This window comes from Quercus lobata, chromosome 1 (genome assembly GCF_001633185.2).
Source record: "Quercus lobata isolate SW786 chromosome 1, ValleyOak3.0 Primary Assembly, whole genome shotgun sequence".
NCBI classification, from domain to species: domain Eukaryota; kingdom Viridiplantae; phylum Streptophyta; class Magnoliopsida; order Fagales; family Fagaceae; genus Quercus; species Quercus lobata.
The window spans coordinates 27,249,208-27,265,182 of NC_044904.1; the positions used below are offsets into that span (position 1 = coordinate 27,249,208).

The following is a 15,975-nucleotide window of genomic DNA, read 5'->3' on the forward strand; positions in this document are numbered from 1 at the left end:
AGATCCATGAAAAACTAAATCTCCATTACTAAATGGATACTCTCCACTTCACATGAAAGACATGCAATGCTAGTACTAAATTATTGAATCCAAACTTTCAATTAAAGGGTTAAAAAAAACCCAATGGATTGTTGGGTGGTGACAAAGAAAGAGAAACCTTAGGTTTTGTAGAGAAGAGTTATCTTACATTGGTTCTTACAGAAAGAGTTGTTCTCTTTTTATGAGTAGTAAATAAAGACAAATATAAACTAATAAGGAAGATAGAACAAGTACATAATTGTAGATTATAATGGAGTACATAGTTTTCCATAACTTTATAAAATAGTTTTTATTTTTTGATATAAGTTGGCACTCTACTTTTTACAAAATGGCCACAAATTTTAGTTACAGTAGCCAAGATTTACCCATATGAAAAAAGAAGATGCAAAGGGGTGTGCTACAAGTCATTTGGCTTTTAATATGTTGAATTTTAAGTTTGAGCAGCAATAATTACAATGTGTGTGCAGGACACATAGCTGAAAACACAATTTCACTACATCACAATTATAATTGAAATCGTATTTTGAGCTGGAATATGTACAGAAGTGTAACTCACAGTATGCAACAAAAATTAGCATTTTAAGTTTTAACCAGGCTTATGGGTAGTCCGTAGTCCAGATCCTTGTTGCCAAAGCTGGGCTCGAGGTTAAGAGCCAGGCCCAATTCGTGTATTCTGGCCTGTACTAATAATCTTTATTGAGATCTGTAGGCTGGTCCGGCCCATGATCAGAACCGTTTGTTTTCGATGAATCGCGCGTTCCATCCAGTTACAGATGAATCTCTCAATCTCAGCTGAGTCAGTTGTATCCGTGAAGTCGAACACACTTTATATATAGTTATATACAATAAATAACAACCGTCAGCTAAGGCTCAGGCTCAGATTCACTCTCGTGGTTCGCGCTACAGGTTGAAACTTGAAAGCGACCACGTGTCCTCCACCGCTCCTTTTTTAAATATACAAAAAATCCACAATCAGTCTCAGTCCACAGTCACACAGTCACACACTTTTTGGCTTTTGGCTTCGCTTGCTTCCAGTCCAATTTCCAATTTCCATGTGAACATCATTGTGATCCTCACATTCAAAATCAAATCAATCCCTTCCCTTCCCTTCATAACCCATCTTCTCCTTCAATCTCAGATATTTTCGTCTCTCTTTGTCCATTTTCCCTTAAATATAATTAGTATCCTCTCGCATATTCCTCCCCTTCACTTTCTCTCTTGGATTTTACGTAAGATTGCTTCTACTTTCTGATTTCTCTTTAAAAATATCTTCTCTCTTTATTTCTCTACTAGCCTCACTTCACGTCACTTCACTTCGCTTCACTGTATTTATATCATTATTATTATATGTACAGTAGTTTGATTCTTTGTTTTATATACAGAACAGATTGATTGTTGATTGTTATTTGAGAGATGGCAGAAGAAGCTAACAAGAATGGCGGTGGCATTTCTGCTGCTCATAAAGTTCCGGCGGTGGCGCATCCACTGGCGGAGAAGCCATCGGAGATTGCCTCGAACATCAGTTACCACGCACAATTCAGCCCTCATTTCTCGCCTTTCAAGTTCGAGCCTGAGCAAGCCTACTACGCCACCGCTGAGAGCGTTCGCGATCGTCTCATCGAAGTACCATTTCTCATCACTACAATTCAATTTACTCAAACTAGTCCTTTAAGGTTTTGCTTTTTCCCAATTTAGTCCCTCGCTTAGTGAAAATGAGTCTATCTAGTCCTTCTGTCCACATCTGTTAACAGACGACTGTTGCTTAAATATTTGTAATTTAATAGATAAAGTTTAAACAGCTTCATTTGCCAGCAAATTTGGACGGAAGGACCAGATTGATTCATTTTGCCAAACTGAGGGACTAAACTGACAAAATGTGAATCTTAAGAACTAATTTGACCATTGAAGTTAAATTTAGTTTTAATTTCTTGCTAATTACAACCTAATTTGCTTCCTTATGCGTAAATATTGGTAAAATTGTAGTGTGAAATTCTCGTCTCCAATTCGATCCATGCGCATTTTTTGTTGTTTCTCTTATGCCAATATAGGCGACAAATGTGCTTAATAGGTTATTACCAATATGGATACATGTTGTGATCATTCACAAAATAAAATGAACGGAATTTTTTTTTTTATTTACAGATATTTATACATGACTTGGTGATCTTAAGTTCAGTTTGTAATGGTTTTAGGAATAGCGGTCTGTACAATTATAGGCGCATTGAGTATTAAACTGCAGTGCTATTAGTATGTGGACCGACTGCTTTTGATTAAGGGATGGTCTGAATTTTTAGCAGAATAAGACTGTCAAAATTTCAATGAAAGAAACACGGGAAGTAGCAATGAAGCAAGTTGGTGCATGGTTTTGAATTATTATAATGATTGTGCCATTCTCAGCAGTTAAATATTAGAATACTTGTATTTCATTGTTCACGGAGCTAGACTAATGTTTTTACTGTTCATTGTTGGTCGCAGCAATGGAACGAGACCTACCGTCATTTTCACAATGTTGATCCCAAACAAACATACTACATGTCAATGGAGTTTCTTCAAGGACGAGCTTTAACCAATGCAATTGGGAATCTTAACATTCAAGATGCATACGGTGATGCTTTGAAAAAGTTGGGACATGAACTTGAGGAAATTACTGAGCAGGTAGCCCTCCTTTTTCTCCAGTAACTAAACTTTCATGGTCTAAAAAGGTCATTTAAGACTTGTTTTGTGGAGCCTTTGTCCATATATCCTAATCAACGAAATGGAGGATTTTACACTTTTCACTTGTGCAAAATCTAACGCAAGTGTTCAATTATGATAATTCTAGTTAGTTAAATGATGTGCAATTGGTCTTGTCAAGTTATGTATAATTTTTTAGGTGTAAAAAATGAAGTCCCTGTCTGATACTTTTCTTATGAAGATTGAGTCCATATTTTTCCTCATGAAAAAAATGGATTCCACTTTCCATGTATATAAACTGGCACTACTACCCAGTGGACATGAGCTGTCAATAATCATTGTGCCTCATTCAAAAACATAAATCTGATTCCACTATCTCATTCTGTTATTCTCTTGATAAGAACTAATTATCTTTACTTTATTGGATTTTTGTTTGTTTCACTTTCAAATGGATCTCGACAGTGGTTTTATTCAGTTTCTTGTTGTAGGAGAAAGATGCTGCTCTAGGAAATGGTGGTCTGGGAAGGCTTGCTTCATGTTTTCTAGACTCAATGGCAACATTAAGTTTGCCTGCATGGGGGTATGGTTTGAGATACAAATATGGGCTATTCAAGCAGCGGATCACCAAGGAAGGCCAAGAAGAAATTGCCGAGGATTGGCTTGAGGTTTGATTTCACCCAAAATGTCTGTCAAATACTGTGTTATTTATGGAACACTAATGATGTTTGTGGAAATTATGCAGAAGTTTAGTCCTTGGGAAGTTGTTAGGCATGACATAATATATCCTGTCAGATTCTTTGGTTCTGTTGAGGTTAATCCCAATGGATCGTAAGTGCCAATTGAAGATCTGTCATTTAGTTTTATATATTCACTATGTGGTACTTAATATTCCCTGTCATCCCAATTTAAATTTCTTGCTTCTTTTTTGGGACATACCAAAATACATGTGCACGATCTAAAGGTGGAAGTTCTTACTTCAATTTTTTATAGTACTCTTCTTTTTATTTTTTCTGTTTTCTTTTTTTTTCCAAAAAGCGAACAAAGAACTTAGTCGTAACAATATAAAGGAATTTTTAGGAGGATCAATATATTTTTACCTTCTCATTAATAATGTGCCATTTCAAACCAAGACCACTGATAATGCTTCCCTGTGTATTACAGCCGAAATTGGGTTGGTGGAGAGGTGGTGCAAGCTTTGGCTTATGATGTGCCAATTCCAGGATACAAAACTAAGAACACCATTAGTCTTCGCCTCTGGGAAGCAAAAGCTTGCGCTGAGGATTTTGACCTATTCCAATTTAATGATTCACAATATGAATCTGCTGCAGAACTTCATTCTCATGCTCAACAGGTTGGTTATCAATTACTGTAACCATGAAAGATATGGTTACTCAGCCAAGGAAGAGGTAGTTGCACAAACATACTATAGTGATCAGGAGAATTGATTAATGGTTATTCTTTTTAATGAAAAGAGTAGTCTGCCAAGCATTTGTGGACCTACCCCTTGAATCAAAGAATAGGCACCATTCAGTTTATGAAAAAATAAATTTCATAATTAACTTTCTCATCTTGCTAAAAATTTTGGTTTTCTATTTATTAAATTTATGCCTATTACCGGATATCTAACTAGATAATATTCTGGTGAACTCACTTTTATACAATTACATATGTTTGCGTATTCATGTTGATTTTTTCCTGAAAAAAATTGAACAAAATGGTGCATTTGCAGATTTGTGCAGTTCTATATCCTGGGGATACTAAAGAAAATGGAAAGCTCTTACGGCTGAAACAACAATTCTTTCTATGTAGTGCATCACTTCAGGTTGTCTAATTCCTTATCTTTTTTATTTTTGCCCTTTTTTTTTTCATTCTTTCTTTCAGTATGACTTTCTCACTTAGAATATGCTGATGTGGTACTAAATTCTCATATATCATAGAATACTTCTTCCAGTGATGTAATCTAGAAGCACAAAAAAAACCATTTAATGTAAGGGAAAATTGCAAACCAATCGTATGAAGGTCAGTGCATGAGGATGCATAATGCAGTATCCTTAACTCTCTTAAATATAAGAACCAAGGGAGGTCATCACACTGAAATTATGCTTCTATGGGATCTATTGAAATAATGTACAGTCGTCTTGCATTATGGATGCCCTAATTCGAGTACTTAACACTTTGTTTGTTGGTTATTGTAATTATTTCAAGTTAATTTTCCTTTCATTCACTGATAAAAAGCCATGTACAGTTGTTTTTCCACTATGCAATTTTTACCATCTTTGGCTCTAATCATGGGACCAATTGCAGGACATTATATTCAGATTTAAGGAGAGGAAACTAGGGAAGGGATCACGGCAATGGTCTGAGTTTCCTAGCAAGGTTGCAGTACAAATGAATGATACTCATCCTACACTTGCAATCCCAGAGCTGATGCGATTACTAATGGATGAGGAAGGACTTGGATGGGATGAAGCTTGGGATATCACAACAAGGTGCATTGTGTTTTATGTTTGTTAGAGCATTTTCACTGAGGGTGTTGCAGAAGAACATTCTTTCTTTATTGGTCTCTCGGCATGTTTTAGCTGTGCATTTTTTAGTAGCTCAATTTCATACATTAATGATTGAACCAGGACTGTTGCCTACACTAATCACACAGTGCTTCCTGAAGCACTTGAGAAATGGTCACAAGCTGTGATGTGGAAGCTTCTTCCTCGCCATATGGAGATTATAGGAGAAATAGACAAGAGAGTATATTCCTTACCCATTTCTTCTTCCCCTATCTTCCCCCCCTATATATATATCTATGATGTTTCATGTATATAGTATTTGAGTTTTAAGTATCAAATTGTATATGTCATGCAGTTCATTGCAATGATACATAAGGCACGACCTGACCTTGAAAGTAAGCTTCCTAGCATGTGCATTTTGGATAACGATCCCCAAAAGCCAGTTGTGCGGATGGCAAATTTATGTGTGGTGTCTGCACATACGGTAAGAGGTCTATTCTTGGGAAAATCTGCATAGAGAGCATCTCATGTAGCTTACTTGGCAGAGTCTTTTAGTTTTCTACAGAACTATTGGTATTTAGGATTATTCATACATCTTGTCTAAGTGTCATCCATGTATGATAGTACTGCCAAAAGCTGCAATGTCTTTGCACCCTTGAGATTGTCCAAATAAGTCTTGTTTTTATCACATTTGGAGACACTTTTTATTGGTTAATATTACTCAGATGCTTTATCTTTTGATTTTATTTTCTCTATTTCTTTCCCCTTTTTTGTGGAAACCCCATCTGCTTCTATTTATTTAAGCATTGAATTTATTTGAATTTTAGTAATCTTTTGTTGTCTGTCTCTTTGTAGGTAAATGGTGTGGCCCAGTTACATAGTGATATCTTGAAGTCTGAGTTATTTGCAGACTATGTTTCTCTATGGCCAACAAAGTTCCAAAATAAAACTAATGGCATTACTCCTCGCCGATGGCTCCGATTCTGCAGTCCTGAGCTCAGTAGCATAATAACCAAATGGTTAAAAACTGAAGAATGGATTATCAACCTTGACCTCCTCACAGGTCTTCGACAGGTATGTTTAAAATATATATTTTAGAAATGTTTGAAATGGCACTACCCACTCCCACAATAATGCGATAGAGAGTGAGGTCATGGGTTAAAGAACCACTGGGTGCGGGTGCTATTTACCAATCACAAAGATTTCATACTTATTACTAATGCTTTCTCCAATAGTTTGCCAACAATGCGGACCTCCAAGCTGAATGGGCCTCTGCCAAGATGGCTAATAAGCAGCGTTTGGCAGAGTACATAGAACGGGTCACAGGGGTTAGCATTGACCCAAATAGTCTATTTGACATACAAGTCAAGAGGATCCATGAATATAAGAGACAGTTGCTGAATATTCTGGGAGCAATTTATAGATACAAGAACTTAAAGGTATAAAAGACATCTCATGATTAATTAGAATGTAGTTATCATCCTTGATTTAGCATAATTCTTGTACCATCTTTGAGAACTTTCTTGAAACTGAATATGATAGGAGATGAGCGCTGAAGAGCGGAAAAAGACAACTTCACGCACCATCATGATTGGTGGAAAGGCATTTGCAACATATACAAATGCTAAAAGAATAGTCAAGCTGGTGAATGATGTTGGTGCTGTTGTCAACAATGATCCTGAGGTCAATAGCTACTTGAAGGTAATTTTATTTAAATTTGATTTCCATATAAAATCATCATTCCCGCACTGTTGACAAGGATGGTTAAAACATACAGATTATGCTCATTCCTAGCATTGTCTAGGAAAAAGGGTTTGGTCCTTCTGTTGATGGGATTGCTATGTATAAGCATTTCTATGGCTCCAAAATTACTGCTTAGATGTTTTGGAAGGGGTTGGTCTGCCATGCATTTTTTTTTTTTTTTTCATTTTTCCATTTGTGTGTGTGAGAGAGAAAGAGAGAGAGATTTGTTATGAACCTGCTTAAAGGTATGCTTATGATGCTTCTTACTCATTCATAGTCAAAATGATCATTGATATCAATGCAAGGCATGGGGTGTTAAGATCCTCGTTGAATGTTTTTGATCAAATGGTTTATTTGGAAAGTAGAGTATAGAATCTATATAATACTAATAAGTGTAGTATGCTCTCAGATTTTCACAACCCTTAATATTCTTTCTCCTTACCTGTGTATGGCATAGAAGCAGCATGCAGTACACTTCATTCTCGCCTTTTTTTTTCTTCTTCTTCTTTATTTTCCTTTTGGAAAATTAGCAAATACCTTCTCCATTGGGATTTTAGAACTCAGCGAAAGTCAATTAACGTGAAAATTTAACTATAAATGAGCATTCCTTGTAAAGCAATATCAGACATTTTAAGACCTATGTTGCTGTCAAAAATTTTGGCATGCCATATGTCACTTAATTTAATATTATAATCTTTCTTATTATGTTCTGCATGTTGTATAGGTGTCTATTTATACATACACATTGCTATCAAGGTCTATTCTAAACTAATCTGCTCATAACTGGCAACATTTTCCAGGTAGTTTTTGTACCAAATTACAATGTATCTGTAGCAGAAATACTTATTCCAGGAAGTGAGCTGTCACAGCATATTAGCACTGCAGGCATGGAGGCAAGCGGCACAAGCAACATGAAATTTGCACTCAATGGTTGCCTCATTATAGGTACACTGGATGGGGCTAATGTAGAAATCAGGGAGGAAATTGGGGAGGAGAACTTTTTCCTATTTGGTGCAACAGCAGATGAAGTCCCTAGGCTGCGCAAGGAAAGAGAGAATGGAAAGGTACAAAGTTTGCAATTTCTTTAAATTTGGTTTAAAAAAAGGGTTTTATCTTTAAAAAGGCAAGTTGTCACACAAATTTTTATATCTCATACTATTAGAGAAATGGCATTAGTGCTTCAGAGCTTAGAGTGGCTGAAAGACTTGCCAAAGCCTAATTGATATAGATTCAAGCAAAGCGTTACTATGGTTAAGTAAAGCCAAACTTATGATAGGCTGAGTTCCATAATCAGATAATTACCACAGGAATTGCACATTATTTCATGACAGAATGGTTTTTTCTTATAATAATTTTCCTACAATTCTACTATTTATCTTCCTGTTTCTATTTGAATATTTTGGTTTAATAGTGAGCTGTGATATTTTCTTGATCTAAATTGGCTTTTATTATGAATCACACAGTTCAAACCAGACCCTCGGTTTGAGGAGGCTAAGGAGTTTATTAGAAGCGGAGCATTTGGAAGCTATGATTTCAACCCACTCCTTGACTCTCTAGAGGGGAACTCTGGTTATGGTCGTGGTGATTATTTTCTTGTCGGTCAAGACTTTCCAAGCTACATGGATGCTCAGGCTAGAGTAGATGAAGCTTACAAGTAAGATATCAGCACCCCTAAATTTTATCATCACTCTGCATGCTACTAGACCTACTAGACTGTAACTTAGACTTGTTAACATGTCAGCTTAAGCTTCGTAGTTAGACAGCTCCACCAGGCACCAGCCTAAATAAGTCAAGCTCATCTGTAGTCTAGAACTACAACCTTTGTCTGGGTTGTTAAACTAAGAAGCTACCATTTGTTGGTTTAGATAAAATATGTGAACTTCATCCAATTTGCTGAACGGTAAAAATAATGATGAACTACTCAAACTAGGATGCTTAGACAGCCCCCTCACCAGCCTAATCAAGCAAAGCTCAAGAGTTGAGCATGAGCCGAGCCAAAAGCACGAACCCTTCCTGGAAATCGCATGCCTGTGTAGTCATTGGAACTAACAATGCACCTATAATACACCCAAGTACCATATCAGGGACTCTGCACATTATTAATTGTATCTGTAGATGAGGGAATCGTGAGATTTAATCTATATCACCTGAGCTATAGATTTTCCCCTGGATATAATATTGCATACAACGATTGATTATTTGCATTCATTTTTCAACTGAGTCTCTTAAAATGATATGCTAATGATAGAACTGAGAATATAGAACACGGCCAAAGCATAGTGTTGTGGATCCATCACGTTAACTATAAGTTTGATCCTTATTTAACAAATTAAGCTGATTCTGGTTCTAGATAAGCTTCAAAGTTAGCTCTTCCATAGTGTGGTGGGTCATAATATATGTTACAATACATATTTGCCTGCAGGGATAGGAAAAGATGGCTAAAGATGTCTATACTAAGCACCGCCGGGAGTGGCAAATTCAGCAGTGACCGGACAATTGCTCAGTATGCCAAAGAAATCTGGAACATAGAGGAATGCCGTGTACCATAATTGCAACAGCAGTTCTGTTGGTTCCTGTCCACATATAATCTAATGTGCATAAGGAATAAGAATATGTAATGATGTGCATAAGAAATAAGTACAGGAAGGAACCAATAAGAGACATAAGTCACCCGGTGCTTGCCAATTAAATACACCATATTGTTGTTTTACTTTTAAAAAAAAAACATTTGTTTTACGAATTGCTTTATCATGTTATTATTTAATAAATATGGTAAGAGGTCAGTAATTTTCTTTTGAATGATGAGTTATAATTTCCTTCTCCACTGCTCCTCCCCTTCTCCACTGCTCCTCCCGCCCCCCTATCAGACCCAGAGACTTCAAAGTCAGCTCTGTTTGGTTGGATTGTTAGTTTTTTGTAAATAATATAATTTTTTTTTTCGGGCTTTAGAATTAAAAAAAAAAAATTTTAATTAAAGAGGAATCGCATTTTTTTTTCTTTTAACACTAATGAAAAAATAAATTGAGGGTTGTGATGACAATTTGGTTATTAAGTGATTGATGTGGTATCACTTTCATGTTTGTAATACAGAATGTTATTTTCATGCTAGTTATAATACATAATGTTATTTGACATACAACCAAAAGTGAATATATGGATCTTTTTTCTCTCTTTTGCTAAGTGACGTAAAAAAAAGGAGATGACGAAGTTTTTAGGCTTTTTTTTTTCCAAAGCCCACCTAATGGGTGATGGTGGATGAGAATGTGTACTGTAAAGTACCAAAAGTTTGGCACACGTTAGTAAAATCTATATTATAAATAAAAAAGAAAGAGAGAGAGTGGGTCGAGATTCATCTCTTGTGCACAGGGAGGAGACCTAGTTGCGGAGAGAATAGATATTTAGGGGCTCATCCTACTTGCAATGAGCAAGTCAACATTCAATATTGTGAGCCAAGAAATTAATATATTAGCCAGCATTCAATATTGTGAGCCAAGAAATTAATATATTTAGTTTAGGACACAAAAATCCAAACCCTCAAGGTATCTAAAGAAGTCAAAACATGGCATTAGGAAATCAAGATTGCTAGGGGAAGGTTGATGAAGAGATTCAGTAACATATTTGGAGTCTCCTTCAAACATAACGAAAGAAAGTTGATGATGCACCGCTAGTTTTAGGGCCAAAAGAGGTAGTAGAGATGATTGGGCAAAGATTACCATCACCAATATAATTTCTACCAATTGCTGCTGCCATTGAAAAATCTGGCCTAATTAATGGCTATGTCAATTTATCTTCATCCATCCTAGAGGGGGTGGTTGCCAAGTGGATGCTAGTGGAGACTCTAGGGCTGACTAAGCTTCAAGGTGCTCTTCATAGGATTTGTTATGTTCTGTGCTGCAATTCTGGGCTGTGTGTTGGTGCTTGCAAGAAAAAAAAAAGATTTCGAATCCTCCATATATGTCAATAAGGATAGGCAAAAAGTGTGAATTTGAGACCCATCATCATCCGGAATTTTAAGAATTTTGGAGGGATTCATCAAGATTTTTAGAATGTCACTAGCATTCATTGGCCCATTGAGAGACCGAACCGTCAGAGACATAGTAGTGATAGAGTACGGGCATTGCATGATAAGATGCTCAAGCAAGTGTTTCTGTGGGTTGGGTGCAAAGCACAGTTAAGAACTTAAGATATCTTGAGGCCATCTCTTGTTTAGGGCATTTTTTACTATGAAGGGCATCCAATTCCAAGGCTATTTTCCAAAGGAGCTTTTTGAACCTCTCATGTAGTATCTTAAGTTTCCAAATGTGTTTCCACTCCTCTTCAGACAATGGATTTTCCTCGGTGATGGGGGGTCCAAATGAGCTTGTTTGGTTGGTCTAAGCTGGTTCGGTTGGTCTGATGTGTGGATGGGGGATCTAAATGAGCTGGTTCGGTTGGTCTGGTGTGGATAGGTATCGTAGAATATGGATGACACTGAGAAGGTTGATGTCCCAAATTAAATCTAACTGGTTCCATAATTGGAAAACCCAGTTAAATATTCCTTTGATATGTACCCAACACTACCTAAGTAATGGAAAGTTACTTCGTTTGACACAAACAAATGATTTGGACATAGATCATTCGCAAAACTAAAAGCTGCTGATAATTTTTAGAAAATGAGTCATATACCTCATAAGTTAACAGAAACCATAAACTACCCAATATACAGTTAACTTAGTTTGTCCACGCCAACATTTCAATAGGTCACTCCTAGCATGCTAGATATGTAGGACATTTCACTCTTCACTCCGAAGGAGACTTAGAACTAGCAGACGCAGACCTTGACCTTGAAATCGATCTAGAACTTGGACTCACACTCCCACTCCCACTTGGACTCCTAGAGTAGCTTCTAGAGTATCCATGCCTGGACGAACCACCCTACGATCAAATCTTTGTGCTCCTTGGTTTAGGTGAAATGCTTCTAGAATAACTCTTGGAGGTCCCTCCTTTTAGGGAAACACTGCGTTAGTAGCTCCTCCCAGAGCTCCTCTTAGGACTAGGTGAGACACTGCATGAGTAGCTCCCCCTTGACCTTCTTGGCCTAGGTGACATGCTTCGAGAGATAGAACTGTAGTGGTACCTTGAATCATAAGGAGAGTAAGACTGATCACGCTGGCTAATAGGTGATTGACTATGAGGATAGGCAGACCGAGAGTAGGACCTGCATCGACTGTAGTAAGGAGATCTGGTTCTGCGCCTTGAGTATGACCACCTGTTGTAGTAAGGAAAGTATGACCGCCAGCTGTAGTAAGGAGAGTATGACCTCTGGTTGACATAATAAGGAGAGTATGATCTACTCCTACTACGCTCAGACTTGTAGGAAAGGATAGAATATGATCCTAATCATTCTTCTAGGATCGCTCTAGTACAATGGATCCAAGAAATTAATCTTTCTACTATTACTACACCTTATCCTTCTTTTTTATTTTCAAACTCTTCTTTTACTCTTTTGTGCCTTTCATAGCTTCTAGAACCCTAGTATGCGTATGTAGGGCTAAGTATGCATACGCGTGTATGCGTACGCATACCCTAGGGTTTTCATGGTCTTTATTTTGTTTATAAAAGAGTTATACTTTCCATTAAAAAAAACTTCCTTAAGTCAATTTAAGTTTGATCGAACCCTAAACCAACCTTAGGCTTTAGAATTTCAACATCATTGGAGAACGGGGGCTCGAGTCATAAGAGGTATAAAATGCTGTGTCTACAAGACTATGGACTAATTCATACTTGATAATCACACATAACATACAAGTCTAATGTTCAATGAATATCTATTTCATTTGTGTGATTGTAAGTGTTTGAATATGATGTGTATATGCTTAAGTCTATCATGATTGAAACAAAAAGATTCTTTATCATTTTATTTGTATTTGGAAGTGATTTTTATCACTCATTGTTTTTAATTTTTATACTTTCTTTGTTTTTCATTGTTTCAAGCTTATTTTAGTGTTGCAAAATAGGGGTCCAAGTCTTTCTTGAGTCATTCATTACTTGGCCGTGAGTCTCTAAGCTGAAAAATGCATTTTTGGCAATTTTTGGTCATCAAGCAGTAGGTTTCGCAAGTAACTCGCAAGTTGCCAACTCGCAAAATGCCTAGATCAGTGTTTACATGGGTATTACGTGAGTTTTTTGTCCAAAACTCCTCATATGACTCTATTATGACTCCATCTTCTCCAAACCCTCTTTTTCAATACTTCTACATCAAAACCCAACCAATTTCAATTTTTTTACATTCCATTAACATCTCTAAGATAATCTTTAACACTTTTCATTGATTTTAATCCTTAGATTATGTTTTTTTGTTGTGTTCATAGTTGGGATTTTCTCAAATGAGGGTTGAAAAGTGCAAACACAATCCACAATTAGCCTTAGATTATGTTTTTGGGGATTTTAATCTTTAGATTTGTACCCAAACACAATCCACACCTATTCAGAGTGTAGAGAGTGTTTTGGAGCTTGGGAAGTATTGGGTCTTTGCCAAAATAAGCCAGTGAGGCTTGATAATGCAATCGGGCAGTATTGCAGGATCAAGGAAGCTAATAAAGACAAGACTTTGAGAAATCTATTAATAGCTAGAGCTTGGAGGGTACAAGTACTTTGGGTAGATTAGGCTTGGAGGGTTTTTTTGGTATCTTTGTACTCCAACTTATTCACTAATGGATCATTTCGGCTTGGAGGGCCGCAGAGAGGTTTTTACGCCTAGTTCTTTGGTTTTCCTCTTCGATAACACACCGTCATGTTATCTTAGGTTTGAGTCTCCTTTCCCTACTGCCCTTTACATATTTGCCTTGCACTTATATGTTCATCCATGCAATTGTTGAATGTTTTGATTGATTAATTTGCTAATCATGTATATTCCGCATTAAGTGTGTTAAGCATAAATTTAATCAAGTCGTAATTAAGAATTGGGGGTCTAAACAAGCTCTAGCATTTAGAATATCGAGTTTTCAACCTAAAACTCATCTGATGGGGGGTTTTTGCCTTGTGAAGGTTTTCCTCATTAGTCAACAAATTACTGTGTCAATTTAATTTCTGCTGCAATCTAGTTTAGATTGGTGATTTATTCATGCTTCCACAATATTGCATGTAATTTGGATAATTGATCAACTTGGGTAATTGAAATAATTATCAAGGGTTAATCTATTTATAACCTAGCAAATATCAAACTAAATGTATTGATGTACTATTCATTTATTAGGTTTACACATTAAAATATTAAGCTTGGCGCACAATACTTTTTGGTGAGTTTAGCTATATATTTGGCTAAATGTTATTTTGAGTACCATGCTATGATTGCTTTAACCATGGTTTTAAAAGTTGGACCGGATTGGCCTGTTTGACTGGTTCAACCAGGAATTGGACACTAATTCGATCCAGTTATGCCTAAAAACAGAAAATAGCTTAAAAAGTAAGTTTAACTGGGACCGTCCGTTTTAATTAACCATGTTAACTGGAAATTGGACCAGTTTAACCAATTTTGCTAAATGAAAGAAAAAGATCAAAAATGGTACTTTGTTTTTAGCAAAACCCTACTTTTTTTTCCCAGATCTGCTAGGTTGAATGGGTGAGTACAACATATTTGTTAGTTGCATTAAGAATTTTTTAGTGAGAAAAAGATTAAAGGCTTTGCACGGTGTTGAAGCTAGAGCGAGATCAAATAGATTTTCTGAGAGAGAGAGAGAATGGTATTTGGCAGAGTGAGACGTGTGGAAGAATGGTGATCGTAAATTAGCCTATATGTTCTGATGGAGTTAGGGGTGTCCACAGGTTGGTCGGACTCGGGTTGAGGATCAACCCTTGACTCGACCCAATCTCATCGGGTGTTGAAGTATGTCACCTACCGTTGACTGACAATCATCAAGTGTCTGACCGCTATTTGCCTTCGGGTTTACGGTCGAATTCGGTCAGGCTAGCGATTGGCTTTAGATCTACAACCACAAACAAAAAACCCCAAATCACAGTACAATGCACAACATCAAATCACACCATAGCCACCTCCATAGCCACTACACCAGATTCATATTACCCATGTCCAATTGTTGCACTTACAATATCAAAAGATTGCAGAAGTGATAAGCAAGAGTAAGTGAAAGTAGAAAGGGATGAGTTGTGTTTTATTTCAAAGAGAACGATGGCAAAGGAACTCAGTACTCACGCTTGCAAATGAGATGAATTTGGTTTTTAGCTTTTGGTTTCAAAGAGAAATCCCAAGAGTTATAGCTTCAGATTAGAGGTAATGTTTGGTAAAGATAAAAGATAAGTTTTAAAATGTAAGAGATAAGTTTGCATAGAATAAGGGAACGAAAGAGATAAGGCTTAGTAAGTATCAGTCATGCAAATAAAGAGGTAAAATTTTAAAGGCCAACCAAGTAGAGACACGTGTTATACATATAGAAAGAGTTACTTATCTCATGAGAGTTGGTCAGTTCGGTTATAACAGGTTGCCATTATACAAAACCGATATCTGAACCGAGTTTTGTTGGATTTAAATGTTTACACCTATAGTCAACTGAAATTTATTTGGAGTTGACCCATATCTGACTGGGTCCAGTCGGTCCGATCGGTTTTGATCGGGTCCAGGTTAGTTTGGACACCCCTACATGGAGTAATGAGAGTTAGTGGGGGTAGGTGAGAGTGTAAGACAAGAACATTAATGACACAAATGTCAAAACAATGGGTTGTGTTTTATTTATTATTAAGGGATAATTACACTTTACTCACCTGTGGTTTGCCTCTAATTTGATTTGCCTACCCGTGGTTTTATTTTTTACACTTTACCCACCTGTGATTCCCTCCGTTACTGCTTCGTAATCCACCTTTAATTTTTTCGTTACTCTAACAAGTTTCATAAAAAAATCACACAAGAAATCAGATCAAACACTCCTCTCCCATGCTTGCTCACCCACCTAAGATTTTAGATACTACAATGGCACCCACTTGATTGATTAGTCCAAGAATCATCATTAAAGTTGCGTTTGTT

General features: G+C 36.7%; 1 protein-coding gene across 1 annotated transcript; it reads left to right on the top strand.

The window, feature by feature from the left end:
* The first annotated feature begins 1,019 nt into the window (after window positions 1-1,019).
* Window positions 1,020-9,520, top strand: LOC115985375 (alpha-glucan phosphorylase, H isozyme). The gene is made up of 16 exons (XM_031108320.1): window positions 1,020-1,268; window positions 1,422-1,662; window positions 2,515-2,694; window positions 3,201-3,377; window positions 3,455-3,540; window positions 3,874-4,063; window positions 4,442-4,534; window positions 5,017-5,201; window positions 5,340-5,457; window positions 5,572-5,700; window positions 6,072-6,290; window positions 6,452-6,655; window positions 6,759-6,917; window positions 7,760-8,023; window positions 8,423-8,613; window positions 9,382-9,520. The coding sequence occupies exons 2-16, from the start codon at window positions 1,453-1,455 to the stop codon at window positions 9,506-9,508; spliced, it is 2,532 nt and encodes an 843-aa protein (XP_030964180.1). The 5' UTR covers window positions 1,020-1,268; window positions 1,422-1,452; the 3' UTR covers window positions 9,509-9,520.
* The last annotated feature ends 6,455 nt before the right edge of the window (window positions 9,521-15,975 follow it).

Excerpts from the sequence above, each read along its gene's own strand:
- LOC115985375 (XM_031108320.1), top strand. The coding sequence starts at position 1,453 with ATGGCAGAAGAAGCTAACAAGAATGGCGGTGGCATTTCTGCTGCTCAT. Across the intron at positions 2,695-3,200 it reads TTGAGGAAATTACTGAGCAG|GAGAAAGATGCTGCTCTAGG; the intron begins GTAGCCCTCCTT and ends TTCTTGTTGTAG. Across the intron at positions 8,024-8,422 it reads AGGAAAGAGAGAATGGAAAG|TTCAAACCAGACCCTCGGTT; the intron begins GTACAAAGTTTG and ends TGAATCACACAG.